The sequence below is a fragment of the Canis lupus genome, chromosome 24 (genome assembly GCF_048164855.1).
Source record: "Canis lupus baileyi chromosome 24, mCanLup2.hap1, whole genome shotgun sequence".
Classification (NCBI taxonomy): Eukaryota; Metazoa; Chordata; class Mammalia; order Carnivora; family Canidae; genus Canis; species Canis lupus.
The window spans coordinates 35,944,514-35,959,245 of NC_132861.1; the positions used below are offsets into that span (position 1 = coordinate 35,944,514).

General features: G+C 56.1%; 2 protein-coding genes across 6 annotated transcripts in view; one reads left to right on the forward strand and one right to left on the reverse strand.

Annotated features, from left to right (window-relative positions):
- The window catches only part of LOXL2 (lysyl oxidase like 2), a 90,736-nt gene extending 85,571 nt beyond the window's left edge, over positions 1 to 5,165 (forward strand). For both annotated transcript variants that reach the window (XM_072796259.1, XM_072796260.1), the window contains exons 11-14: positions 122 to 237; positions 1,365 to 1,501; positions 3,390 to 3,501; positions 4,248 to 5,165. In XM_072796259.1, the coding sequence (XP_072652360.1) occupies positions 122 to 237; positions 1,365 to 1,501; positions 3,390 to 3,501; positions 4,248 to 4,327 (445 nt within the window). In that variant the 3' untranslated portion in view covers positions 4,328 to 5,165. The remainder of the gene's footprint in view (positions 1 to 121; positions 238 to 1,364; positions 1,502 to 3,389; positions 3,502 to 4,247) is intronic.
- The window catches only part of R3HCC1 (R3H domain and coiled-coil containing 1), a 47,239-nt gene that overhangs the window by 21,745 nt on the left and 10,762 nt on the right, over positions 1 to 14,732 (reverse strand). For 2 of the 4 annotated variants that reach the window (XM_072796264.1, XM_072796261.1), the window contains 7 exons: positions 13,872 to 13,999; positions 13,355 to 13,492; positions 11,685 to 12,279; positions 10,504 to 10,676; positions 8,789 to 8,859; positions 7,285 to 7,414; positions 6,082 to 6,403 (listed from right to left, as the gene is read on the reverse strand). In XM_072796264.1, the coding sequence (XP_072652365.1) occupies positions 6,292 to 6,403; positions 7,285 to 7,414; positions 8,789 to 8,859; positions 10,504 to 10,676; positions 11,685 to 12,279; positions 13,355 to 13,492; positions 13,872 to 13,999 (1,347 nt within the window). In that variant the 3' untranslated portion in view covers positions 6,082 to 6,291. Of the gene's footprint in view, positions 1 to 6,081; positions 6,404 to 7,284; positions 7,415 to 8,788; positions 8,860 to 10,503; positions 10,677 to 11,684; positions 12,280 to 13,354; positions 13,493 to 13,871; positions 14,000 to 14,732 lie in introns of those variants that run through there. The other 2 variants (XM_072796263.1, XM_072796265.1) reach the window with 2 other exon arrangements.

The window sequence follows — 14,732 nt, forward strand, 5'->3', positions numbered from 1 at the left end:
AGGCCCTGTCACCCGCTCCTCTTCCACAGGCCACCCCTTTGGACCACTCTGCTCCAGGCAGCTGCTTGCAGGCGGCAGGGGCTGCAGAAACTGACCCTGTGCGCCCTCTCTCTCGCTCCAGGCACTACCACAGCATGGAAGTGTTCACCCACTATGACCTCTTGAACCTCAATGGTACCAAGGTGGCAGAGGGCCACAAAGCCAGCTTCTGCTTGGAGGACACAGAATGTGAAGGAGGTATCTTTGTGTGGGTGGCTTCTGGGGGACTCGAATGCTCCCACCTGTTCTGGGGCCCAGGCCTGATACTGGACTCTGTCACCCTGGCCACAGCTGGCTCTCCCCATGACGTTTCTCCACTCGGGGCCTTCCACAGCTACAGCTTGGAGCTGGGGCACGTGCGCAAGGCCTGGCTATGAAGGTGTGGGGTCCCCCAGAGTTATGCTAATGGGCACCGGTTGGTCTGCATGGTCCCCGGGGTAAGGCCCAAACCTGGCATGTGGTCCCCTCCCCCTCCTGTGTCCCAGCACCAAGCCCCTGCCCACAGCCTCATGCCTTTGAAGCCCAAGCCCAAAAGAGCTGCTCTGAGGTTCCAGACTCTTGACTCCCCCAGACAGAGGCAGCATTCTGCTCACACTGCCAGGATGCCGCCCAGCTGCACTGTGATCACCGGTGGGCACACCTGTGTCCCCACCTGCCTGGAGCTCAAGGGAGACCCATTGCTGCTTCTCTGCAGGCCCAATGCTCTGAAGAGTGCCCAGACATGGTAGCCTCTCAATAAATGTGTGTTCGTTAGTCAGTCATGGACATGCCATGCCAAGAAATCACACCAACAAATGGGTTTGTTGGTGCACCTACTATGTGCCAGACGACCAACTGACCCAGTAAGGGTCAGATAATGCAAACCAGACCTGAGCCCACATCCAAGTGCTGAATTCTCCAGGGGATGGCAAGATGATCCCCACGTTAAGCTAAATAATAAACAACAGAGCTTTCCCAGATAAGCATTCCCTGCATTCCCAAGCTAATAGAAATGCCAGAGTGGCCAGGGAGGGCTCTGTGGCAGAGGGGGCACTCGGCTGGCCCTAAAAGGATGGATGAGATGTGGGGAGAGAATCAAAGGGTTTCCAGTGACATGAGAATGGATTGGAAACCCCTGCTGTGGCGATGGGATGCCCAGCCCAGATGAAGCAGAGATTTGAGGGCTTGGGGGAAGGAAGAGATTTGCTGAGTGGGCTCTGGGAATATCACCCACCCAGCAGGGCTCTTGGGGCACTTTGGGGGGAAGGGTGGCACAGAGGACAGGCACTTCAGGCAGTGCAGCCAGGGTGCATGGTGACTGGGCTCCTCTCTGCCCCTGCCTGTAGACATCCAGAAGAGTTACGAGTGTGCCAACTTCGGTGAGCAGGGCATCACCATGGGCTGCTGGGACATGTATCGCCATGACATCGACTGCCAGTGGGTCGACATCACTGACGTACCCCCTGGAGACTACCTGTTCCAGGTGAGGGGTGCAGGAGGGGGTTCCAGCCCCTGCTGATGGGGGGAGGAGCCTTTGGTGACGGGGGAGGCAGCCCCCTTCCTGCTGGGGTCCAAACACAGAACTTGTGCAAGAGGCTGTCCAAAGTGCAGGAGTCCTACACTCGGGGGCCAGCACATCACAATCCACCAGGTGACCTAAGTATGCGAGGCATGCATGCCTGTGGGGAACTGCCAACCGCCCGAGACATCCGCATGCAGTTAACACCTGGCACTTGGAAATCAAAATACATGTGCAGCCAAACCTGGTCCTCAGGTCAAGAGTTTATCCCACGGACTCACAGACACCCCCACCTGTGCTGTCCTTTGACACAGACTCTGCCCTCCACCCCACCTCTCCCAGCACCCTCACCCTGCCTTGTCCGCGCTGGCGAGGCTGAGGCAATCTCATAAAGAGCCATTTGCTAGCAAGGGTTTGTGACTTGCATCTCCCAGGAAAGTTGCCTTCATAAAGGGTCTGCAGAGGGGACAACTGTCTGCCTCCCTGCAGACGAGCGGCATGCCGCAGCCAGGGCCCTGACTGGCATGGAAGCAGGGGCACTGCGTTCCCAACCTCACCGTGTCTGGAACACAGGTGCGCCCTGGCCTGCGGAGCCCCCCTGTGCCCTGTCACGTTCCTACACAGCCACCCATCTTGCTTTCGAGCTGGCCCCGCTGGGTGGCCAAGTGGGTGACCAGAAATGTGTCATTTTCCTTGAAAACTTTCCCAAGGGGACATTGAGCCAGCCCCAAGCCTGGCTGACTGCCTGTGGTCCCCACCCTGTAGGCGGCCCTGGGAAGAATCAACACCTGCACAGAGGTGACCACAGAAGGGCTTTGAAAGTCTTCCTGGGCAATTTAAGAGACTGGAAATCAGACAGCCAAGCACTTTTCCACCCACAAACCCAAAACCGCAGACTTGGAGAGTCCCAACCAAAGAGCAGAGTGCTCTTTATATTAAAAACGAACATCCATGTCTCTGTGCACGTACACTGTGCAGGGGGGGGGGTAGATGTTTGAGGTTTGCTATCGCTTTGCCAGGTGAATGTGTATCATCATGTAGTCTGACAAGTGCCATCTATTTAATAACGACGCTCACTGAAGACTGAGGCCAGGCCTGGCTATGCCTAGACCCTGTGAACGCATGTAATCCTCCAATAAAGGGCTTTACTACTACTCTCGTTTTACAGCCAGGCAAACCCAGATCACATTTGTGTTCTTGACCCCTGAACTACACAATTAGCAAATTAACTCAATAGGAGCATGTTAGTGGGTCAGATTCATGGAAAAGAATTTCCCTTCGGACAGACAATGAGCATTAGATTCCGAGCCTGGGATTCATGGACCCTCTCCATTCCCACACGGACCTAAATACAGACATCAGTAATGCTGGGAGGGAGGGTGGAGGGAGTCGGACAAGGAGGATGTGGCCTTCTGGACAGATGGGCCCAAGGCGGAGGCTCAGAGGCAGGGACTTGTGTGAAGTCACACTGCCAGGAGCATATGGGTCCTTGTCCCCACCCCACCTCAGCACATCCCACTCCCCTATCAACAGCCTATTCTGTGCACCCCAATTCCTGCCTCTACTAACCTCAAGCCTCCTGGGTACCCAGGAGACGGTAACCCCTTTGTGAAGGCCTACTTGTGGGAGGGAGTAGGTGGAAGAGTCACACATAAGCAGGCAGCCAGGGGCGCACACTCTGCCTCATCCGGGCCTTGCCCCCTCATCACTGGCCGATCCTGCCCCGGGCCGCTCCCTTCCATGAGGTCACCCTGGCTCTAGAGGCAGGCCTGGTCTCGGCAGGGTCTGGGCCCGGGGTGGAGGGTGGCCGAGGCGGGACTCAGCAGCCCACTCTGGTGTGCCTCGCCCCCAGGTCGTCATTAACCCCAACTACGAGGTAGCAGAGTCGGACTACACCAACAACATCATGAAGTGCAGGACCCGCTACGACGGCCACCGCATCTGGATGTACAACTGCCACATAGGTAAGCGCCCTGGGCACCTGTGGGGGAGCACAGCACGCCCTGCACCCCGCGGCCCACCCTCCGGGAGCCCGGCAAGGACTGCCCTGCTTTGTCGAGGAATCCAAGCAGCTTCCTAATTTGGGCAAAGAGCGTGGGGAATGGAGCCAGCCTCCCATTTCCACGCACGGGAAGGAAGCTGTAGACACACAAGGCCTGGACGGAGGCTGGGTTTTCGCAGCCAGCTCTGGCCAAGGAAGGAGGGCGGCACAGACCCCGGCTGGAGCTGAGGCCATCTCCTCATTACGCACGTGACCTCAAATATGTGGGCGTCAGCAATTTGTGGGTTCTGTGTATCGTTTCCCTCTGTTGAGAACTAGAGGCTAGTCAACCACTGTGGCTTCTGGTCGCCAATAGAGAAACTTTTCCTTGCATTATACACACAGGGGGAACCAAAGGGGAAGCAGAGCTTCCTCTTCCGTAAGAAAAGCACTGGCCCTGCTCTGTGGTGGCGAAAGCTAAGCTCATTGAGTTACTCCTTCGCTCAGCCTGGGCGGAGGCCCTGACCTGTGCCTGGCCCTAGGGACGGCTGGCACCTGGTTGCCATTGCTGCTGCCCTGGTGGCGTCACAGAGAGGTGGCCCCAGCAGGCAACCTGGTGGAGGGCAGTGGCTCCAGGGCCCCCCCTTTTCCCAGGCCAACAGCTCCAGTGCGGGGCCAGGCAGCACCTCTGGTTTGCCAAATTCTGTCTCCCCAATGCCCACCCTGCAGGCGGTTCCTTCAGTGAAGAGACGGAAAAAAAGTTTGAACACTTCAGTGGACTAATAAATAACCAGCTCTCTGCACGGTAAAGCACCAGGTCACCACCGCCCGTCTCGGGGCCCCGGCGCACCTTCCCCAACAGCTGCAGTCCGAGGGCCACAATCTCTCCTCGTCCAGCCCTGTGCCTGCCGTCTCAACCCCCTGCAGCCTCGTCCGAGGCTCAGGAGGAAGGCGTGTGCCTGTCACTTGCTGGGGGCTGCCGCCTGACCTCGGGAGCCTGGGACGACTACCAGGGTTGTGGCCACCAAGAGCCATCCAGCCTGGGACCCCAGGAGCACGGGTTAGCAGCGGCCGGTCCCACCTACCCCGCAGTCTGCCCCTTGTAGGACACCCCCCCACCCAGCTCACGCCAGGTAACACGGGGCCCCATCGGTGTTGTGAGCTGTCCACCCAAGGGGTTTGGGCTGAATTCCATCTTCCTCCTCTTCAGTCATTTCCAGCCAACCTGAATATCTAGACCCTTCTTCCAATTAAAGACTGCCTCTCCTCTGTTATATTCACATATACAAATAATGCTGCCACATGTTTTCTAATTAGGTGAGCGAGCTCAGAGTTGGTGCTTCTTCCCCCACCCCCCACTCCGAAATTCTCTTACAAGATACCATTATTATATTTTCACAGACTTTGAAACACAAAGTAACTTAGTGGCATTTAATATTGGGCATCTGGGCCTTTGAAAGTATAGCTCAGAAGAAAAACCAACCCACCTGTGTAAGTGAATCATCTTTCTGTTGTTCCAATTCTGTGGGTAACTGATGTAACGGTGCTATAAACCTGGGTCCTGGGTGATGAGGACACCCACTGAGCGCCATGTGTCATCACAGACACTTACACATACTTGAAACTTTAAATAAAAGGTTTATGATACGCATCTGTCGTTCATTTGGGCCTTGGCCCCCGCAGCCGTGAGCAGCAGAGCTCCCAGGGACGGTTGGCCGGGAGGGAGCCTTGGCATCCACTCTCAGCTTCCGGCCACAGAGAGGGGTTCTGGGCCACCTTCAGGACCCACCACAAAGCACCAACTCCTGCCCTCTGGCAGCAGCGGTCTAAGATCACAAAAATTCAAGTCCTGACCTTTCTTGAACTCTTGTTTTTAGTGAGTTTTCAGGTGGGGGGGCACAGCAGCTGTGTGGAAGCATCTAGACTTAACCCATCTTAGGAGGGTCCCACGAGGCCGGTGCCCGAGCCAGGCAGCGCAGGGGCAGATCTTCCCAGCGCGGTCAGGGTAGGCAGCCAGGGCTAGCCACTCTACCCAGGCACAGGAGCTCCCGCTCGTATCAAGAGCATACTGCCGCCCAGCAAACTGGAAGGATCCAGAGCACCAGAGAGGGCTGGCTTGGCACCAGTTCCTCCCACACCACAAACAGGAGTGACCTAGACCCTGTCCCCACAGATGCCCTTGTCCTGTGTGGGAGCCAAATTCAGCGCCCCCTTCAGGTTTTGCCTCTATGGCTTTGTTCATGGTTACAGAACTGTGCAACAAGCCCTCTGTGACCCACACCAGCAAGGAAGGCTAGGACCAGTTCAAAGGGTCGGTGCCGTCCGCACTGGGCACATGGCAACAGGTTAGGATGCCCGACTTGTTAGAGGAGACTGAGCAGGTGTCACACAACAGGTGCCAAACCCCCCTCCCCTGCCCCAACTGGGTAAACACTGGGCAAAAATGCCTTTGAGGCCCTGCTGGGATCCTCCAGGCCAATCTAGACCCCCCTTTCTTCAGCAGCCCCAGGTCTAAAATGGGAAACCAACAGCACCCCCTAGTGTTCCCTGGCAGACCATCTCATTTTGAACCAACTTTCAAATTTTTATTTTTTCTCAACTTCTGGAACTAGATCAAACTGAAGCCCACCACGGCCCACAGGGACACCCTAACAAACAGTACAGGGCTATTGTAGTGTCAGGAAAGGCTAGTGGTGTTGGGGCACCAGTCTAGTCCTTGGGGGTGCCAATCCAGGCTTGCTGGGCCCCTCAGGGCCTCAGGGAGGTAGGAGACTCAACTGCAGGTCGCTCTTTCTTCTTGTGTTGGAGCCCCAGGGCCCGGGCCACCAGCCTCCTGGCCACCGCTGTATTGGTCTGCGGTCTCACCTTCGCCAGACGCAGGAGCTCTAAAAGAAAGCCCCATGGATGAGGACCTGAGTTCAAGGCTATGGCCACCACTCTTCCCGGCGACAGCAGCCTAGAGGCCATCTGAGCCAACCTCTAAGGCCCAGCTGGGCCCACAGCATGGCCACATGCCCGTGGGGTCCTTGCTTAATCCTGCCACCTCTGCATCTTCCCTGCCTGGGCCACCTGGGAGAAAATCAAGTCAAGATGGGACACCTGAAGCTTCTGGACTGACCAGATACTGTCCTCAAGCCCAGGCAAAGGCTACATGGGCCACAGGAGCAGTGGATGGCCCCAGCGGGCCTCTACTGGGCCAGTCTTGCCAGCCACTTTGCAGCCACAGAAACTGGCCTCTAAAATCCCTCATCATGCTTTCAGGAGGGAGAAGAGGAAAAAGGAGGAGCTCTCATTTACCTGGCATCTTCTACATGCCCCCCCCCTCCCCCCCATTGCTCCAGGCAGGTCTGCCGGGCTGTTTTAGTCACCCCTCCAGTTTACCCTGTACAATCTGTTTATTTTACAGAGAAAGGAACTGGCTGACAGACCTTTTCCTCAAGGTGAACTTAAATAAGTGACAGAAGCAGGCTCACAATCAGGGCCGACCCCAAGATCCAAGCTCTTCTTGCCCCACTGTAAAATATGGTTTCCATGGTCCTACAGGAAAGACCATGCTTTTCCCTGAGCAACAGCCAGAAGAGGGAAGCACAGGAGGGCAAGCCCAGAACAGAGCAGCTGGCTAACAGCTCTCCCTGAGGGGGCCCCTCTTCCTGGGCACCCCCGGCTCCTGGGGTGTGCCCAGTGGGCCTAAGACAGAGAGCTGAAGGACAAGGAATGAATTGGAGGGAAGGCCCCACCCTGCCCAACCAAACACTTGCCCACTCACAGCCTTCCCATCAGGACACAAGTGGCTTCCTTACTTGGCCTCTGCAAGGCTTTCAGCTTTGACTGCTTGGTTCCTTGCGTGAGGGGCCGGATCTTGAGCATAGGAAACTCCTTGGTCAGGGCTTCAGCAGCTACGGAAAGAAAACAGATCTGGAGCCATCCCTTTCTCTCCTGGTGAAGTGCCCCGTCAGGGCCAAGGAATGCATGTATCACCCCAAACTGATAGAGCCCCTTTTTTGTACCCATTTAAAGCTCAGGGACATGGCTGCCCTGACAACGCTGCCATCAGTTGGCCTCACCCGCCCCCAGAGCCCCCGCAAGCTGCACAGGGCCCCTGTGCTCTCAGATGAGAAGCCTGTGCAGAGCCTGGCGTCCGTGCTCCACTGTGGGCCCGTTAGGAGCCATAGCAGCAAGGCTGCATCAGTGAAGGCAGGCTGCCACCTTCAAAAGACCAGGAGCTCCAGATAAACTCTATCCCTTCCCCTAGTCAAGACCCTCCCGGTGGATGCCCTCACTGCCCAGAGTCGTGCTGCGCTCTGCCCACAGAAGACTTGGGCTACAGCACGTCAGACATGGCACGCCAGAGCAGCAGGTGCAAGCCACCCCTTTACACACAAGGAAGCTGAGGCCGGACGGGACCTGCTCTTCACTCACAGCTTGGGAGCGCCCAGGAGGCAGCCGCGGCCATGCCGCACCCAGTGCTCACTGTTTCGATGCACCCTGTGGTCATCGCCCTGCCCGCCCACAGTCAGTTACTTCTTTGGGGCAGCAGCAGCCCCCAGGCCCCAGTACTGCTCCCTCAATACCTCGGGCTCTCCTGAGAACTGGGCTCACAGCAGCTACAGCCTCTCCCTGCTCTGGTGTTCAGAAGCTTGTGGTTGTGAAAAGCCCAGCTAAAGGGGTCGGGGGTCTTGAAAAACACACCCAAAGTGAGCAGCAGGGGGAGGCAGGGCAGCTTGGGAAAGTGGCTGAGAGGGGGAAGGTGCACTGCAGTTACTGCCAGCAGCCTGGCTGATGTCCCCCGACTCGATACTGAGATGCTCCGTCACCTTGAACAGACCACTTACATTCTTGGAACCTCAGTCTCCCCACCTGTAAAATAGAAGTTATCTGACCTACTTCCTGAGGCTGCTATGAAAGCTGGGTAAAAACATATCTTTTTTTTTTTTTTTTTAAACCATATGAAATTGCCAGTATTTAAAGGCCTTTTACCTATAAAAAGAGCACATTCATATGATTTCATTTAACATGTGGAAGCACCCAGAGCTCAGCCTGTGACATGTGCTCAGTAAACATCACCTGAATCTGAAACCTCTGACCTGAACAGGAAAGAGTGTGAGCTGGCCTGGCCAGCGCCCACTCTGCTGCCTCTGATTTCTGGACTGGGCAGGCTGGGCATAGCTACCAGTCCACCTGCACAGGTGAGCCTGCACCCTAGACACGGGTGATCCTTCCCTTGTCAATGGCAGTCAGAGAAAGGGCCGAGCCCACCGTGAGCTGCATACCTGAGGCCAGGCAGGGAAAGACACCGAGCGCGTGTGTGTCATCAACCCATTGAATCTTGAGACCCTTCTCTCTGTGCCAGGGAAGAGGAGACAGAGTGAGTACAATAGCAAGGGGCGAAACCCTTTCTGCGAAAGGAGTCCCCTCCCACCTTCAATCCTCCAACACTATGAGCCCAAGACAAGCTCCTATCTCCCCTGGGAAGGAAACAGCCCTTTGCAGCAAACTTTCTCAAAGACGGTTAGCTTCAGAAAGGCAAGTATCACCCCTGTTAATCAGGTGGGTACCAGATTCCTAGAACTGAGGAAGACAGGACTCAAAAGAGCTCGAAGAACACAGTGCCAAGGGTGAAGGAGGCTGCACACAGCTACCACCACAGTGAGGACAAGGGCATCCAAGGTGGCTATAAAAGGGTTTATGTACTGGGGATAGGGGAGCAGAACCTAAAATAAGGAGGTCGGTGCTACTGCTTCTGATCAGCTTTCTTCTACTGCTCAAGAAAGCCACACTGAGTCTGGGGCTGATAAGAGGCCAGAAGCAGTTTCTCTATGGGCACTGCTCACGTCGGCTGAAGAAGTCACAGGTGCCCCACTTTGGCCATGCCTTTAGGGAGTGAGAGCAGATGAGTGTGCTGCACCAAGCTGCCCCTTCAGCCTTCCTCAGGTTCAGAGAGGCAAGGGAGGGCAGTTTGGGAAGCAGTCTGAAAACGAGGCCATGAAAAAAAGGATTTCTATTTTTTTCCCCTCAAGGATTTTTATTTTACTTATTTGAGAATGAGAGAGTAGCGGGAGGGGCAGAGGGAGAGGGAGACAGAGTCCCAAGCAGACCCCACACTGAGTGCAGAGCCTGACTCGGGGCTTGATCTCAACACTCCAAGATCATGACTTGTGCTGAAACCAAGAGTCAGGCACCTAATCAACTACACCATGCAGACACCCCGAGAAAGGGATTTTTAAAAGAGTAAGCAGGAGGGGCACCTGGCTGTCAGTGGAGCATGTGATCTTGCTTTCAGGGTTGTGGGTTTGAGCCCCATGTTGGATGCAGAGACTTAAAACTTAAAAAAAAAGAGAGAGAGAGAGAGAGAGACTAAACAGGAAAAGAGAAAGGAAGCTGGAGAAAGGAAAATGAGCATGAGAGAAAAAAGAAAAACAGAAAGAAAAGAAAAAAAGAGAAAATCAGAGAAAAGACTGGAGTTAGATCCAAGAAATTTCAGGAAGCAGAAGTCTTTGCTTGCAACATACTCTCCTGGTGCCCATCTCCACACTGACTCTGCTCCAGCTCACTGCACAAACAGTTCTTGCACAGAAAGAGGCCTCAGTCTGTAGACTGACTGACTGACTGGGTGGCCGGGACATAGAGCAAGGGGGGAGGCAGTGGGCTCCCTGGGTCATGCATCCCAGCAGAGGGCCTGGCTCCTGGCAGACATGTGGGTATGCAGGGGGCAGGATGGAGAGCTGCTGCTGAGTGCCAGAGGACCAGATCCAGGGCTGCTGCACATGCCCACCACTAAAAACCCAGCTCTTTCCTTCTGTACAGTAGTGGCCAGCGGGAATATGTAGCCCGGAGCAACCACATCCACTTTCTGCCCTTCTTTCCAGATAGCTTGATACTGTGGGACGGGCAGGCAAGTGTCCCCAACCACAAAGCGATGTCCTCGCTCCTCTCCAGGGGCGAGCACCCACCTCCCCTGCCTCCCAGAAGCCTCATGAGCACTCACTGGAACTCGGAAAATGCTGCCAGCAGATCCTCAGTCTTAAGTGTGGGCGCAAAGTCGTAGATCTCCACCACATGGGCAAAATCCTTCTCTCCAGGCAGCTCCTCCATGAAGAAGGACGTGTCCACATGGATCTTCTCTACCTGAATCTCCTTCTTGGTCAGGTTGTCTATTATCTGGGAGAGATCACACCCTTTAGCAAGGGGAGCTCTGACACACAGGGCTCCAAACATCTGCTTCAAAACCAGAGGCCTGCAGGCAGAAGCAGGGCTCACACGGCAGAGAGGAGGGCACCACACATGGGTTTCCACAGGAGCCACACTTGGCAAGAGTCTGGGAAAGGCAGCATGATGGCAGGATGGGCTTGAAGGTGGAGAGGCAGGAGTTTTAGGGAAGGTAACTTACTTTTATGGAGTCCTCACTGGGTAACTGGCATTTACATGCACTATGTTTTATAGAACCCTGAAAACCATACTCCATACACCCTCTCTGCAGAGAGGAGCACTATAAATCAAAGAGCTAAGTAACTCCCCCAAAGATACATAGTAAGAGACAGAACTGGGCAAGTCCAGGATCTTTCCTCCCTTTACTAACAATGGGATGTTAAGCAAGTCTATCTGGCCTCTACTCCTCATGTACAACATAGTAATAAAAGATGCCCACCCTCCCAACCCAACACCCTAGCCACTCTGAGAGGCAGATACACAGTTCCAAGGAAATGAGATTTGTAACACAAAACTTCAGGCAGAAGAATCATTCTCATGACCAAGGCCTGTAGTCCTTAGGAGGCAATTCCACATATACCCCCCATCTGTTACTTCGTGAAACAATGTATTATTATCTGCTTCTCACATGGGGAAAGAGCAATTCAGAAAAACAAATGATCTGCCCAGAGAGGAGCTTGTCAAACAGCTCCTGCATGGCTGCACAGGGACCCAAATCCACACCTTTGACCCCACATCCTGAGCCTTGTCCCCTCCACTGTGTCAGTCCCTGCTCCTTCAGGCAAGTCCCACTGCCCCTCCCCTACGTCTCCAAAGGGCCCCCTATCACCCAACACCCAGCCCTGCTCAGCCAGCATAGCCCCCACCCCTCCTTGCCAGGACCCTTGGTGCCCCCATCCACCCAGGAGCACACCCACCTCACTTCCGCCCTCCCTTTTCTGGGCTTAAGAGCCTCATCACCTCCTGTAGCAGCTCACTGTAATCGACCTTGGAGCAGCTGCCAGGCCCCTCCTCTTCCAACTCTTCGTTTTCCTCCTCTGCCGCCAGGCTCTTCTCCACCTCATTCCCACTCTCCTCTTCCAAGTCCAGCCGCAGACTGGATCCAAGCCGGGTGGCCATCTCCAACCCATCTCCCATCCCTGAGTGGCTCTCAGGCCGTGGGGACTCAATGCCAAGTGGGTCCAGTAGCTGCTCACTGTCACAGTGTTGGTCTGGGCCCTCTGGGTCCACAGGTGCCTGAGTCATCAACACAGGAGGGTCCGGAACAGAGTTGAGGTCCCCAGCACCAACATTCCCAGGCTCCTCCAGAAGGTCACCAGCTGGAGCGTCTCCTTTGAGCCCTGGGGTAGAGCATGGTACCCCTTCTTCTTGCTGGCGCAGTACTCGGGGCACATACAAAGCCTGGTCCGGTCTGCGTCCACGATGACCCCGGCCAGCCCGTGCCCCTCGAGGACCAGCAGGTGCTTGGTTTGAGGTGGGCCAAGGACCTCGATATTTGCCAGGCTGAGAGGCAGGAGGGTGGCAGGAGCCAGAGAGTCCATCTGAACTGGGTGACCTGGAGCAGGAACAGGAGGTGTGATCAGAGCAGTGCATGGGCCCCAAGGACAATGGTTTACTGGAGCTACCTGCCATTCAGGCATGAGGCTCTCAAGTCAGCATTAGGCCAAAACCAAAGCCAAGATGACCCCTGAAAATACAATAGGAAGGCAATATAAAGGAGGCTGAATGCCAACTCTGAAGAAGCACAACGCAACCAGCTCTCCCTCTGGTGTCATAAATTAGAGACAGCTGAATCTTCAGTTATACACGAAGTGAAGTAATTGCATTTCGGTAACTTTGTTAGAAAAATATGTAATGGGGGCGCCCGGTGGCTCAGTCGATTAAGCATCCAACTCTTGATTTCTGCTCAGGTCATGACCTCAAGGTTTTGGGATCAAGCCCCACATCAGGCTCTGGGTTAAGCATGGAGACTGCTTAAGATTTTTCTCTCTCCCTCTGCCCCTACTCTCTCTTATTTAAAAAAAAAAAAAAAAAAAAGAAAGAAAGAAAGAAAGGGCACCCCAGGAGGCTCAGTGGTTTAGCACCACCTTCAGCCCAGGGCATGATCCTGGAGACCCGGGATCGAGTCCTTCATTGGGCTCCCTGCATGAAGCCTCCTGCTTCTCCCTCTGCCTGTGTCTCTGCCTCTCTCTCTCTCTCTGTGTGTGTGTGTGTGTCTCATGAGTAAATAATTTTTAAAAATCTTAAAAAAAAAAAAAAAAAAGAAAAAGAAGTAACTTTAAACACCAGGATCACAGTCGCTGTAAGATCTTATGAGATGCACACGGGAACAGAGATGCGTGAGGTTCAAGTGTGCTTCCCACATTCCATGGGCTCTTGGGGCAAACACTCTCACTGCCTAACCTGCTCTATCTTTCTGTCTTTCGGCCCAAGCACATAACTGAGTTTGCTGAGCGAGTCCCACATACAGTACACACCGACTGCACTGCCGAAACAGAAGGCGACGACTTTAGGCAGCTGCGGTGGGGACCTGGGAAGCAGCCTGGAGGCTGCCGGTCCTGGTTCCCGACCAGCGCACCTGCCAACCCACAAGGAGGTACTGAGGGCCCCCAGAGCACCAAGATACACACCTGATATCCAAGTGGCAGATGACTGTCCTTCTCTTCCAGCCCTCCCCAACAGAGAAGCTGCTCAGAAGATCAAAATTCTCTGCTGTCCTGTGGATCAGGTACCGGAGACGACTGGAGAGTGGGGGGAAAAGAAGTACCCTGGGAAGGGACGGGAATGAGCGCTGAGCAGGGGCCTAGGGCCTGACCCCCACCAGGTCCATGCCCGGTTTGCTCCCTCTGCCCCCCTGCGTCCCTGGCCGGCTGCAAAGGTCTCGGGCATAGAGGTTACCACGCGGAGGTCCTGGTGCAGGTGCTGAGCCATTCCCTTCCTGGGCTGGGGCCCTGCAGCCTCTGGGTGATGCCCAGAACCGCACAGCAAAGATGTGGCTGGGAGACGCCAGCGAGTAGGGCACTAAACCCAGAGGCCAGGACCAGAGCCAGGGAGGAACCAGCCGCTTGGGAAGGGGGCACAGGGGGCTCGGCACGAGCCTGTCCTCCCGCACGGGCAGCCCCCCCCCCCTTCCCCGGCCCAGCTCACTTTGACAGCTGCTTCTGCAGCAGAAAGCGGTCCAGCTCCTCCTGGATGCGGTGCACAAAGTCATTCTCGGCGGAGGAGAGGAAGACGCCGTCCAAGCAGAGGAGGGCCAGGGTGGCGGGTGGGAGAGCCTGTGGGGCAGACGGACCCCGCGGGATCAGAGCACAGACCCGGCCCCCCACCCCCACCCCCCCTCCCCCTCCCCGCGCAAGTGAGGAGCAGGCTCCGGGGCGGCGAAGGGATGCGCCCAGGGCTCCGGGGGGGGGGATGGGGCAGAGGGGGGGTGGGGGGCGCTCCCGGGCCTGCACCGCCAGCCCCGCGCCGCCTCGCCCTCCCGGGGGAAGCCGCGGGGCAGCCGAGGGCGCCTGCTCGGGGCTGGCCCCCAGCGAGAGCCCCGGGGGTGGCGCCCCGCCCCAGGCCGCCCGCCGCACTCACCGCGGCCGCCCCGCCGCCGCCGCCGCCGCTCGGAGGGTCCCCGGAAGCCCGCTCGCCCCGGCGCGCCCCGGCGCCACCCGGCCTCCGCGGGGCCACAGCGCCACCGCGCGGCCCGGGGGAGGCATCGCCGAAACGGCAGAGGGGCGTGTTCCGGAATTCCCCCCCGCCCCCCGCGCTTGAGAGCACATCATCCCCTAGGATTTTTTTTTTTTTTTAAGATTTTATTTATTTATTCATGATAGAGAGAAGCAGAGACACAGGCAGAGGGAGAAGCAGGCTCCATGCAGGGAGCCCGACGCGGGACTCGATCCCGGGTCTCCAGGATCACACCCTGGGTCAAAGGCAGGCGCCAAAATGCTGAGCCACCCAGGGATCCCCCATCTCCTAGGATTAACCAAGTTCAGCGCTTTTGAGTGGCTCCTATGTCCT